Source organism: Fulmarus glacialis, unplaced genomic scaffold (genome assembly GCF_000690835.1).
Source record: "Fulmarus glacialis isolate BGI_N327 unplaced genomic scaffold, ASM69083v1 scaffold43784, whole genome shotgun sequence".
Taxonomy (NCBI): Eukaryota; Metazoa; Chordata; class Aves; order Procellariiformes; family Procellariidae; genus Fulmarus; species Fulmarus glacialis.
Window position 1 is genome coordinate 3,607 of NW_009208237.1, and position 13,360 is coordinate 16,966.

The 13,360-nt window shown below is 43.0% G+C and overlaps 1 protein-coding gene across 1 annotated transcript; it reads left to right on the forward strand.

The window, feature by feature from the left end:
- The first annotated feature begins 2,748 nt into the window (after positions 1-2,748).
- On the forward strand, positions 2,749-5,920 carry LOC104075782 (chromosome unknown open reading frame, human C19orf12). Its single transcript, XM_009576405.1, has 2 exons — positions 2,749-2,908; positions 5,655-5,920. The coding sequence occupies exons 1-2, from the start codon at positions 2,749-2,751 to the stop codon at positions 5,918-5,920; spliced, it is 426 nt and encodes a 141-aa protein (XP_009574700.1).
- Positions 5,921-13,360: the final 7,440 nt, after the last annotated feature.

Genomic DNA, 13,360 nt, shown 5'->3' on the forward strand with positions numbered 1-13,360 from the left:
GCTTACTGAAAATTGTCTGATTGAGCACCTTGATTCTTCATGAGAACCTGAAACTGTCAAAGAAATTCGTGGTGGTGTCATCTTCATAGAAGATCTCTGGGACGTTGGTCCACTCATCTGCGTCTTTGCGTCGAATATAGGAATCTCTGGGATTACGTTATGTGTATGCGTTGTAATACGTGGTTTACGGCTCCCACTAGTGCTCTATATGTACAGTTTAAAAAAAAAATTTGTGCTGTGCATCAGCTACTGTATTCACTAAAATTCACTACAGGACTTAAAATATAGTGAATATGCTAAGAGATCATAGAAATGCTTGTAAGAGTTGAGAGAAAATGAGTGTTCCTTGTAATGTCTTTGAGAATTTTGAGTGTGACACTCACATTCGGAATTAAGCAGGAACAGCTCTGCTGTGCCAAGGACCTTCTTCAATCAAGCCAAAAAAACCCAAATAAGTGTTAATTTTGCGAGTGGAAATTCCCTTTGCAGAAGTTGGGAGGAGAGTAAAGCAGTAAAATAATTTACTATGGAAAAAATACTTACAGTTGCTTGAGTTCCAGCATGTTTCTGCTTTACCTTGAGACTAATACGTTACCACGAATATTGCCACACTTTGTATGCCACCAGATAGCAGTGTGATTCCTGTTTTCATTATGGTCTGGGTTTTTTTCACTTTTAAGCCAATTGCACTTTCAATCTAGTCATAAAGAGTTTTTTATTTATTCAGAGAAACTGCAGAGTAGGTGATCACCTTTGCACTGTTTGAGATGCCACGTCACCATAAGGAAACTTTCTAGTATTGGCAATGTGGTGGGTGGAGTGATGTGGGTGCCTTTCTGTGGACAGCCAGCTTCTACACACTGCAGGAACCTGATGCTTCAGCTTCAGGTTTCTTTGCTCAGAAAACATCATTTCATGTATATTACAATTAGATTGGTTTAGGAAATTGTGGAAGTCAGTCAGTTTGATTGGGGGAAAGCAGGTTACATTACTCTCAGCGAGAGCCGTGTTGTGTTGGCAGCTCTCCAACTTGTGTTGTCCTGTCCGTACCACGGAGCCTTCATACTGAAGAGGATTGCATGAGACGTTTGCTGAATTGAGCCCAAAAAGAAGAAGCAGCAAGTTCATTTCAGCCCTCAGGCAATTGGGTTAGTCCAAGGTCGTGCTAAGAAGGTGCAGGACAAGCACAAATCAGTTCACTGAGGGGAGGAACTGAATCCTACAGCACTGAAGGCTTCTCACTGCTGGTGTGAGTGTTACTCTGAGTGGCAATCTGCTCACCTTTGGTTAAGAAGGTAAAAACAAATACTTAATCTTCTCATTTTCCAGGCTTGGCAGTGTGAGCTGTACTAGTTGTATATTTTGGTTTTTTTTTTCCTACTGCTCTAGGACTAACAGAGCAGCCATTTGTTTATTAGTTTGAGCTTGAATCATATTGAATGAGAAAATGTATAACTCTGGAAGCAGAGAAGGTGTACTGTTTCTTCATGCAGCCTCTTTCCTTGCTGACTACGCTTGCTGGCACCTGCAACTCTGAGGCATGTGTTTGCTTCTGTTATGCCTCCTGATTTACTTGCTGTGACAAGGCAAGCAACCTGGGTAAAAGAATAGTTAATATGCAGAAATTCCAAAAAGGTGACCTGTGTTAGGTTTTTTGTTTTTTGCCACATCATGTTCATGTGCCTTTTCTCGGGGTTGCGTTCAGTGCAATAGCGTAGCTTCCCATGCCTTCAGGATTGGGGGCTGGAACCTTCACCCGGGCATGCCCTGCTGCCCTTTTAGTCAGCAGTGACCGCGGCAGCAGCGATGGGTAGCCACGCTCTCTGTGGGCTTCTACGGAAATGAGTGGGCTTAGATAGCCAGCAGCAACAAGTGAACGAGGTGGAAAAGGTTTGGTCTCAGAGGGATCGTTCTCGGGGGCAGGTATCTGCCCCGTGCTGGGGACTTGTCACTGCGTGTAAGGGGGCTGAGGTCCCATCTCTCTGCCTCCTCGTACACGAGAGTCGTCTTGCATGTCTGCTCTGAGTCCCGACCGCCGTACACATACACCCCTGCATTTCTGATGCTCTGTCTCCAGAGCTCCCCATTTATTCCCAGTCCCAGGTCTCTCTCCTCTAACTCCTTCTGAAATCTGTTCCTCAGGCTCTTCTTGCTTGATATAGACAGCCTCCCGCCTTCAGATATCGGCGTGGAAGTGTTTAAGCATGTAACAAAATGGGGAGAAGAACTGATACGTGAAAACAAACAACTGATTTGTGGCAAGAATTAGGACAAGGAGAAAATACCTGACAGATTTGTCAATTACAATCTGCCAGTTCCGGTAGAGCGAGGCTCTACTTTGTCTTTTTCCTGGAGCTGTGCGCAACGCTGAACGCACATGGCAATTGCTCGAGGCAAAGGCAATGTACTGTAGAATTAGATAGAAACTTTCTTAAGTCTCTCATTGCTGGTACTTGTCCTTGTCTGGTCTTCTGAGTTTGTCATAAAAACGGATTTTTCTGCTCTGTGGTTTAATTTGCAATTTCAGTAACCTTTAGCTTTTTGCAAATAGGTTTGGTTTTCCCAGAAATGAAAGTGAAAGTGATTTTCCCCCTCCCCCCCGGATTGACCGTGCCTCTGTCCTTTTAGTCTCACAGACTCCTGAACTCTGTTTTTTCTTAAAATTCGTTTAGCAGCAAGATTTATTGCCTGTTGGCAGTGATCAAAAGATAACTTAAAACGTCTTTTCCAGGATCTTAACTCGCCAAGATGCCCATCAGTGTTGATGATGTGATGCAACTGTTCTGCCATCTCTCTCAGAAGAAGGGGATGAAAGCTGCTGTCAAACACTCTGGTCGAGGAGCACTGCTGGCGGGTGCAACAGCATTTATTGGGGGTCTGATGGGAGGTCCACCTGGAATCGCTGTAGGTAAGTGTGTTTTGCTTTAGGAACAAGAAGTATGGTTAACTCCCTTAGTGAAGAACTAGGAAGTCTGTGTAGTAGGTATGGATTGAAGGAAAGGGGCGTGCAGCGCTGAGATTTCATGTAACTGGGCTTTAACAAGATGCCATTTTATATGTCGGCTTTTTAGAAACCAGGTGTGCATCAGGAAGGCATGTGTCAGTGTTTCCTTCTAGCGTGATAGTGACCTTGCTGACTTGGACTCCTGTGCAGCAAAGAGGAAGCCATCCAGAGGTCTGAGGTTGAGGTAGTGGCGCCTTTGAAACCCTTTGAACAAGCTGTTAACAAATGGTTTGCTTTTGGTGGGTAGAGCCCTGGTTCCCACCTGCTGAGGTACACCAGTGTCCGAGGTGTGGGACAAAAGAGAGAGCAAACTAACAGGCTGTGAGCTCAGGTGCGGGCTCCGCTCCAGCGCTGCGGTGGGGAGTGAAGAGGAGAGGGGTGAGGCAGGGGCCAAGGAGCACAGGAGAGAACGGTAGCAGTCAGGGGGGATGTTGGTACCTGGTGGCACAGAAGAAAGAAAATAGGGGTGTGAAGCGAGGGTGAATAAGTATTATTAGTCAGCCTTAGCAAGGGACAGGATCATCTTCCTATTGATCTTATTAAAAATTATGTTTATTTCTTTATTTTAAAAGTACCTGCTATCCACTTCTTGGTGAACTTGTTTTTTTCCTCTGGAATTCGTTATTCCCTGCCACTTAGCTTCTTTCCCTTGTATGGAAAATTACAGGAAGGCCAGAGTCTAATCGTAAAGAGTTGTCTCTCCTCTCTATCTGTTGAATTAAATTGTCTGGTTTGAAAGCTGCCTTGTCACTGAAGTCATGTGGGCCTTGGTCCTTGAATGCTTCTTACTCCCGCGAGCAGTTCCAGCAATTTCATGGGCTTATTGGTATTGGAGTGAATTGCAGTATGCCTGCGTGACGGTTAGCAAGGTTGAGTTACAAAAAAAAAACAAATAATATGTGAGGAGTGATAACAGAATATGCAAAATGAAGCTTTGTATTTACTCCTGTTACAAGTACAGGGCTTAATTAATAGCAAAAAATAATATTTTGACAATTGTATGACTGAAGTTATCAGGAATAAAGAAGTGAAATTAAGCTTTTGTAAGAAATTTGTAAGCTCTAAATCAGAAGTGAAAGTAAAAATGTAAGTGGCCTCATTCTTGAGTGAGATGATGAGAAACTGAATATTCTTGGATGTGTTTTCTCATTTTGTTTGTTAAGCTTTCATAATGTTTCCCAGTCAAGCTTGGTGTTCTTCAGCCACTGATGAAGGCACTGGCACAAGTATACCAAAAATATACAATAATAAGTATAATAAGAATAATAAGTACTAAGTATACCAAAAGCCGTGTCTCGATTACAGTGCAACTAAATCAGAAGACCCTCATTTGACTTGAAAAATTGCAAAGGTAAATGACCCTGGGTCTTCAGTGGGTTTTAGGACAGTTACAGGGATATTTGCAATCAAGTGCACTTTCACTTACACAAACAGCCTGGATAGGTGTGGGACTGGATAGCAGAGATTGTCCTTATTGCTGCCTTGCACCAAGAATTAGAGGATGAATTACCTTCCATCTGCAGTGGTCACTGGAGAAACTTGCAGCGTATCGTGCTTTCTAAGGACTACTTGCTCTGAGAAGAATGGATTGTGGATGTGTTGCTTGGGGAGGGGAAGTGCAATCATGTAACAAATCTTGTCTCAATAAACTAGGAACTTAGACATCAATACTTCTAGTGGCTTTTGCATTAAGTGCCCCTAAATCAGATATTGATATTCTCATAAAAGTTCTTGAAGATGAGTTCAGCCATCATAGGCTTTCAAGTATTTCTGTGGTATCATGGGAAAAATTGCCAACTGAGTAAAATGTGCAAATTAAGGAATTTTTGTCTAATGAAAAACTGCATCGCTGTGAATGCATAAATGACTTTTTAGGAGGAGTCGCTGGGGTGGAAATTTTGGAGGCAGAGTCCGTTCTGACGCCCCTCCATTGCAACAGTTCTTCCTTCCACCAGGAGGTCTGTGTCTCTGGGCAGCGATGTCTTTCGTTGGAGAGCGCTGTGTTGCAAGTTAGACTGGTAACTCTTTGAAAGAGAACAACTGTGTAGGAGGGTAATGCTGGTTTCTTAGCAGCAGCCACAATCACATCAGCTGTAGAGGATCCCTCTGCTGTTACCTTGATGACCTGGAACCACTGTAATTACCAAAGCATTTCTTGGCCAGCTGGGGTGGGTGGTGCAGGTGGGATGTTGATTTGGTAGATGAAAGCATGAATGTGTCCAACCCCAGGAAGAGGTGGACTTCAGAAGCAGAAAGCTTGGATCGTTCTGGGAATCTCTAGTAAAAGATTATGAGTTAATGGCACTGATAAGGCAATTGTTGGTCAGGTATTTTCCTTGGGTACGGTTTTATTTAGTAGTAGAGCTTATCCTAAGTGCCCTCAGGAGTGTTATTTTGTTTCTGATTTCTAGCTTGAAGCTATTAGCTTTGAGTGTGTAAAGAGTTCCTTTGTGATTGCTGTGGATGTAAAAAGCTTTAAAAATCCTTCTTGGTGCTTTGAACATCGTGTATAAACCTAGTTAAAGTAGACACATATGCAGCTCTGCATTGATTTCCAATAAAGGTGGGAACATTGCTGATGAAGGCTGTGGACAGAATTTCAGGTTTTAACATTAACTGGTGAAGAGTAACATCTCTCTCTCTTTTCTAGGAGGAGCATTTGGTGGATTGCTTGGTGCCTGGGTGACTACTGGACAGTTCAGGCCGGTCCCTCAGATTTTATTGGAATTGCCTCCTGCTGAGCAGCAGAAACTCTATGATGAAGCCGTTGCTATTTTCAGGCGCTTGGACTGGACCGATATTGTTCAGCTGACTGCTCTTGTAATGGGAAATTCTAGTCTCCAGCAGAAGTTGACAGCAGTGCTGATAAATTACCTCTCCAAAGAGCTAAGAGCAGAGATACAGTATGGAGAATAAACCTTTCCAGAGCAGGCTTTTTACAGTGTAATGAATTTTACTCTGACAATTGTGATTCTTCAACATAGCAATTATTAGTCATCGGTACTAATTATGAATGTAGGCAGATCTAAGTATTATTTTGGGTTTGGGGGTTGGGTTTTGTTTGTTTGGTTGGTTTGGTTTGTAAGGATAGTATTAGATTACTGCATTATCCTAACACTGACTTGCTATATAATTTTGAATTACTCTGCACTAGGACTGAAATAAAAATCACTGAAGGGAATTATACTTCTCTTACGCTAAAGTATCACTAGTTAAAATTTTCAAAGGTACTGTGTTTTATTTAGGAGATTTAATCCTGTTTGTGTAAGTGCTTTAATTTTCTTCTGTGAATGACATATAGATGCCAAAGTAGCTAGGGCACTTCGAAGAATTTTACGTACTGTCTGTTCAGTCCTGCAAAAGAAAGTTATAAGAAAATACGTTATTCTACTGTGAACTCGAAGATCTCAATCCTTACTTTATTGTTTATCGCATTTTTATTGTAATTCTTGAGTTAGTTACTCCTTTCTGTAAGAAGTGAAGCCAATGCCTAAACAAGATTTAAAGTAACAGGTAAACAAACTGTGCACAATTAGTAGTTCCTAGTGTCCAAGAATGGGAAGGCATGGCAAGAATACACTTTTTAAAAAATTTAAAAATGGGGAGCTGAATCTGCCGTTTTTGTACTATCCCTAGGATTAGGGTTGTCATTTCAGCATTGGTTTCTTGACTGAATCTGAACAGGTGGTCCTCTGTTTTCATTAAAATATTCATAAGAAGCATCATAGTGGCCTGTGTTTTGCTTTAAAGTAAATGAACTCTTTAATAACGGCGTACTGAAATTTGAGGAAGAAGGTAGCCCTGTACTGGTCAGCCAGCAGTTGGCAGCAGCAGTGGTGGTGATGTGGGATGACATGCTGGCTGCAGTTAACACTGTAGCTCCAAATGCAATGTTGCCGAATATCCCAGCCAGTTGTTCACCATTTTTTTCAAGGCACTTGTAAGACAAATTAGTAAGTAGAAAAATGTGCAAGTGTGCCGCCTTTTGTATGTAAAACCAAGTGAAACTGCTCTGATAATTTCATTTTTCCCCTAAAATAAAGATATATCTCTTGCGTGTGTGGTGAGGTTTCCAGAAGTTGAGTTTTAAATGGTGAAGCTTGAAACTCAGAAGTTGCTATTGTATACATTTGATTAATTTACTTCTGCAGGTACAATTTGCCATTAATGAATTCAGTGTACTTTCCTGCCTGGAGCGCAGGGCAGTGATTGTTCTTCTCATCATTTGAAAACACTTTTTCAGTGACGTGAAAGACAGATGAAAGTGAATGGTAAGTGGGCACTCCTTACCCTGTCATAGTTTCATAATGCCAAGCCTGAAATCAGTGTTTGTTCAGTTTCATCGACGGATTACACACACTGCAACTGGCTTTTTAAGACTTTACATACTCTGTGTATCCATTTTAAAATACTATTTTTATGAAGGCAGTTACTTTTATTTGCAATTTTCTGGTTATTTCACCAATTAAATTCTTTCCAAAATAACTCAGTGCTAACAGCAGCAGAGGATTGAATGATACAGTAGGATGGAGCCTGCCGTCTTATAATCGGCTGTTTGAACCCAGACATGAAGGAACTTGACATCTGATTGTAAAGCAAGCCATAGGAAAGATGTTGGTTTCAATTAATTTATAATAGTGTCCAGTATTTAAGCAGATCATTAGCAGATTTCAGAGTGATTTCAGACATCTATCATGACTCCCATTTTACAGGTATTCATAAATTGGAGCCCAAATGTAGGTAGTGAATTGATTTTTATCACTCGTGTCAGTGACATAGCCATGAGTGGAGCTTAAACTATGTGAGTCCTAGTCCTGGACTCTATGTTACTCTGTTTCTTACAGTATTCTTTGAAATGCGTTTTATTATACACTTAGAAATGATAAACTGGTTTTAATTACGGTCTTTCAGCCTTTTCTGTCGTATGAAGGGGGCTTGTGTCGTATGGATACCAATAGAAGTTTGGTCCAAGGAGGTCAGAGTTCTGCACGGGCCAGTCTAGCTTATCGTAAACCCCGCTGGCCCTGAGCTCCTGAGAAGCTTTAGACTTTGTGCTGCAGAGTAGCACGCTCTTAGTCATAATAAGTTGAACTTCCATAGGTTTTCAGATGACTGAAGAAGAACCAGGAAGAAGTGAATTGAATTCTGTTTGTTCTCTGTATCATTATTTAACAGGTTTGATGCTCGTGGAACTTCTTGGAAGGTGGCAGGTACCTATTTTCAAAGTGATAGCAATAGGTTTGCAGTTTGGTCTGAAACACATTTCACTGCTGGTAATAGAACAGGAACAGAACCCAGCTCGAGTGTTCATCTCAAGTGAGTTTGGACATACGAGAATTAGGAAATAACCACTTCTGATTGAGGAGGGAGAATGAACATGGGACCCCACAATGGTTTTGTTGTTTGTATTTTAGTGGTCTGTGACAGTTCATTCTGTTGAATGCTGCAGAAAGATCAAATTCCACCTTTACTGCTCTGACTACAGCCCTATGCTATCATATCGAGGTCACCATGATATTTGGTATGTAGTCTTATGCAGGGATTTGGGCAAGTTAAAAGAACCGTTCAGCAGATTTGATCATCTGAGGAAAAGACCAGCTGCATGAGAATGTATTCATATCCATCTGTTGCTGTTCTTTGGTAGAGACATGGCTGTCCACCTCTGCATCCCTTGTTGGTATTGGAAACAGCCACAGACAGGGGATGGCATCTTCTGAAATCCATTCCAGCGGCGTAACGTCCAGGCTGAGTGTAAGGCACAGCCATCGCCTAGGAAACGAGGTAACGCAGCGCCAGCAGTTTCGGGAAGCAGCTGAAAGAGTCACTATGGGGAGATGTACATATTTATATAAAGAAATCATCTGTGATGCTGGTTATTAACCTCGTTTGGTTGTAGATGTGACAGAATCAAGCTAGATTTTCACTGGCAGATGGTGTATTTTTAGTTAAAAATTCTTTTTATTCTATGTTTCTTTTTTTAAGCTGTCTGATTTAAAAATAGGAAGCAAGCGTGATTATAAAGTGTTATGTTAGCAAAGAGAGGGATTTTTTTTTTTTTTTTTTTTAAAAAAAGCAATCCTGAATTCAAACATAGTTTAGTAATTGAGATGTGCCATCTAGTGGCAATCAGATTGCTTCTTTAATTCAGCCTATGAAGGCTGCCTCAGTCTATGGATAACACAGTTACCTTTTCTATTAAAAGTAGAGATAACTTCTTTTTTTCTCTCTTAGTCTTTTAAATTCCTGGCTTTAATGAATTTGTATCAGATTACAACTATCAGCCTAGCTCAGACTAGACTAGAATTCAGATACATTCCCTGATGATGCTGGTTTTTTGGTGATTATCATATGTGAGCTATGACTGCACAAATATTTACTGCAGCTGCATGTCACATGTAATTACAGGGAGAAAATACACAATCAGGCAGAGGAGGGTGGTTTCACCCTCATGATTACTGAAGGACAAGTGGATTTTGTGAGCTGATCAGCAGCCAGTTTGCAAAGACTGATTGACCACAGGTGAATTGGCAAGCCAGTAAAGAATAATTGCCTGTTTTTTGGGATGTTGCATTTCTTTGTTCAGTTTTATCACCTTCAAGTCTGCACCTGTAGTAGTTCTACCTGCACAGCCTTTGGAGTAGTGCTCACGTACGACTGGCCCATGTAACTGCTGCTCACATGGACTCTGCAGGACCAAGGAGTATTTCGTTGTGAAAATTCTGTCTTTTGCTAGTCACTGTCACGGTGCAGGCTTCCTAAAGGTCCCGTTCCCAACGGCATCGCAGAGGCTCCTAGGCTTGGTCCTCCAGAGGAGCGTGAGAACTGCAACAGAGACCTTGAAGTATGGTGGCACACCACATATGCCTGCTTAATTAGTTGCTATAGTTCTCGTTAACTGGAGGTTTTACAGGGTTTTGGTGAGATCCTTCTGCTGTGGAAGAGGGCTCCCTGTATTGACCCACTGACTCCAGAGTGCACAAAGAACTGTAAAAGCAGAACAATCCTGAGATCCCATTAACTGACTAATGTTGAGTTTACAGCAGGCAGTGAGAACCTCGCCAGCAGCGGTAATCTGCCCAAAAGGTGATCAGGCGGAGAGCTGCTTTGAACCTCGGAGCTGAGGTTCTGCTGAGTAAGAGGAGGGTTTGGTGGCTCTTGGCTCAGCCTGTTTGCATGGTCTTGGTCACATCAGCTCTCATCTCTTACTCCAGTAGGAAAAGTAACATGGATTAGCATTACATGGGCAGTTTTTCTAAGGACAGCCCCTCTCCTTCCAGGGCTGCACACCCGCACCTACAGAGGGCTTTGCTGGAGAAGAACATTCCTAAACGAGGCAGTCTCCATCTCTCTCGGAGGTCTCCTGTGGGCTGCTGGCAGGGGGGGTGCTGTGCAACCGTCTGTGTAGGGGTCCTTGCTGGCCAGGGGAAGCCAGTGGCTGGGGTTCCTCTGTAGGCTGCTGCTCCCCGGCCTGTGCCTGCTGGCTCTGAAGAGCAGGGTGGTTTGGAGAGGTGCTTTGCTGCCTGGCTAAGGGCAGTTTGTTTAAGGAAGCTGACTGATCTCCTGCAGCAATCGTTTGCTGGGTGACTTTGGGCAGTCACCCAGCTTCCCCGTTCAGCTGCTTTTGTGTGAGGTGGTGATAACAACACCCAGCTAGTGATGGAGGGCTGTGCGAGGTGATGACTACTGACTGACGGTAACAGCGGGGCGTGATACTACCAGCATTTTGTTATTATTACTTGATTTCTTGCCATATCGTTTGAGATGATTCCAGCGGTGCGGTGTGTTGTACTGTCCACTGTAACCCGATTACAGGCCACTGTGCCCTGGCAGAACTGCTTTCCCCTCTCATGGTTCACGATTTATAGCTCCTCCATACGTGCTTCAGTGGGTGGGGCACGGGTGGGTGGAATGGCTGCAGTCACCTGCTGCCGGTAACACTCACCTCTTCGTTAGGGAGGAAAGCTTGTGCTGCAAATGACTCAGGTATGCCAGGATAGCTGCTCTTTTGAGGCGAAATTCTGTTCAGCACATACAGCATAAAGCTACTGAGACCCAGTGTGTCCATATTTCTTTCAGATGATAGCAATTTGATGACTGCAGTCCAACAGTGGTTAGCATGCTTTTTCTCCCTTTCAGTTGGTTTATAGGAAATTAGTGTTACAAAACTCACTGAAAGATCTTAGGTAAGGGGAAGGGGATTGTATTATTCAAAGTCATTAAGCAAATTGGTTTTACACAGCCATAATCTCATGGCATACCTGCTCAAATGGTCTGACCAGGATTGCTTGTGCACAACATGGAGGACGTGTCAAATCCTCGCTTCATCTCCTGGGTTCTTCTTGATTGTCCATGATGAACTAAGTCTTTGGACAAATCCTTTATATCCTTTAGGATATCTTTTATACGCTATTGCTATTGTCTTGCTGTTAGCCCATTGGGCTGTCAGAAGGAGGACTGGCATATGTGATTTGCTGCAACCTCCGCCACTGTGCTGCTGTCAGCGCGGGGTCTTCTGTTCAGGAGCCGTCTGTGCTGTGGTCTCACCCGCATGGGGCCTCTGGGGCTCCACAGCAGCAACGCATTCCTCCCTTCGATGAAGGGCATCCCTCGCTATCCATACAGGCCTCTCTTTTAATTGTTGTTCTGGTGCTTTCACGCACACGTATTTCCGGTCATACAGCACTTATACCAATCTTAACATTTCTGTTAAAAACTGTGCAGATTCTTGTGGAAATTCAGTTTTTCCATTTTTTCCTCACAGTGTTGCAGCAGCTCCAGTAGCTCTCACTAGTGAAATACAGGCAGACTCAGGGGTTTAATCCTGCATAGCTGCAGTGGTAGGACCTGCTGAGCTCAGTCTCCACCAGCGGTTTAGCAGCACTGGTGCAGGCAGAGGATGTAAAAGCAATGCATTTTTTCCCCAGAGTTAAAGCTCTTATGGAGAAAGCACTAGCTTCTTAGGCTGTCATTGCTTGACCAGCTGATGTATAACTCCAGACTAATTGAATAGCAGACTTTCAGCTAGGTTGGAAAGCTTTTAAAAAAACGAAGGCCTTTGCATTGGAGTGAACTAAAGCTATTAGCCCCTAATTAAAACATGAGGTTTCATCTTTACCTTTCTAGAGATCACAGAAATCTATGGTTTTTTCAGGCTGTAAGCCAGAAATCAAACATTCATCACATAATTGCAGTAAGCGTGTGCTAATACTTCTCATTAAGTGTGATTTATGAATTCCAGAAGAGCCTAAGAGGTAAATATATAAAATTATTCTGAAGTCTGCAGAAATGAAGGCATTCATTCATTTGGATGACTGTTCAGCAGAAAGGATTTAGGCAACCATTACGCCTTTCAACATTCAGTAAAGACACTGCATTTGAACATCTGTACCTTTGCAATTCCCTTGAAATGGTGTGGTTTCATCTAGTGTCACTGCTGATCTTCCAACAAAGGCGACGCTTCAGCTGTCAGCAGGTACAGCAGCATGGCTTGGTGGAAAGCCCATTTTTCTGGGCCTCGGAAGAGGTATCACCTTTGCTGGCTCTTCTGCTTGTTTGCGGGGTGACCTTGGGTAACTTCCCATCTTGTTCCTCAATGTGTTTTCTGTTAAACACTTTGCAATCTATCCGTAGGAAATGGTGTGTTACAAAAATGTGGTAGTGCTGTTATACAGCTAACCGTGCCCCGATCCTGCAGCCAGGACATGAGCATCGAAGGAGGAGGAATGTAATAAATGTTAGTACGGGCTCATAGCAATGGGGATGAAGAGGAAACTGCTACTGTGAAATGTAGCTACTTTCTTTGTTGCAGGGGAATGAAAGATTTACACTGGTGTTTGACCTTAACTAATTATACCCCGCATAGGAGTGTCTAACAGGATGCAAATGTTTTGTATTCTTTATTTCCTGCTCAGCCTCAGTGGGCAGGAGTGATTTCGGGTGAAATTAAATCTTTCCTGTGCTCTGGCATGCTGCTTTGGAGTAGAGCACTCTCGGATATTCCCTTGTATGGGTAATCTGAAGACAGTATGAAGGGTTTGTTATTTCTGTATCAGCCAATAAGATGTGATGAATAATCTATGTAATTTGGGGTCAAAACTGATCTAACAAAACAAAAGCTTTGAAGGTCTTATTTTTACCTCGCCCCGCTGCAGCTCCCTGAGCAGCTCCATGTGTTGAGACGTTATTATAAATTAATTGGAGAATCACCCAGCTGAGTCAGAATCAACCCCTGAATACTTACAGAGGTAGGAGGGTTCCTGATGAGAGAGATCATGGAGCCGGGGCAGGGGTGTCCGTAGCCCTGACCGTTCCTCCCCAGGCACCGGCATTCCCTTGGAGCTGGAGGGGATCCGCGTC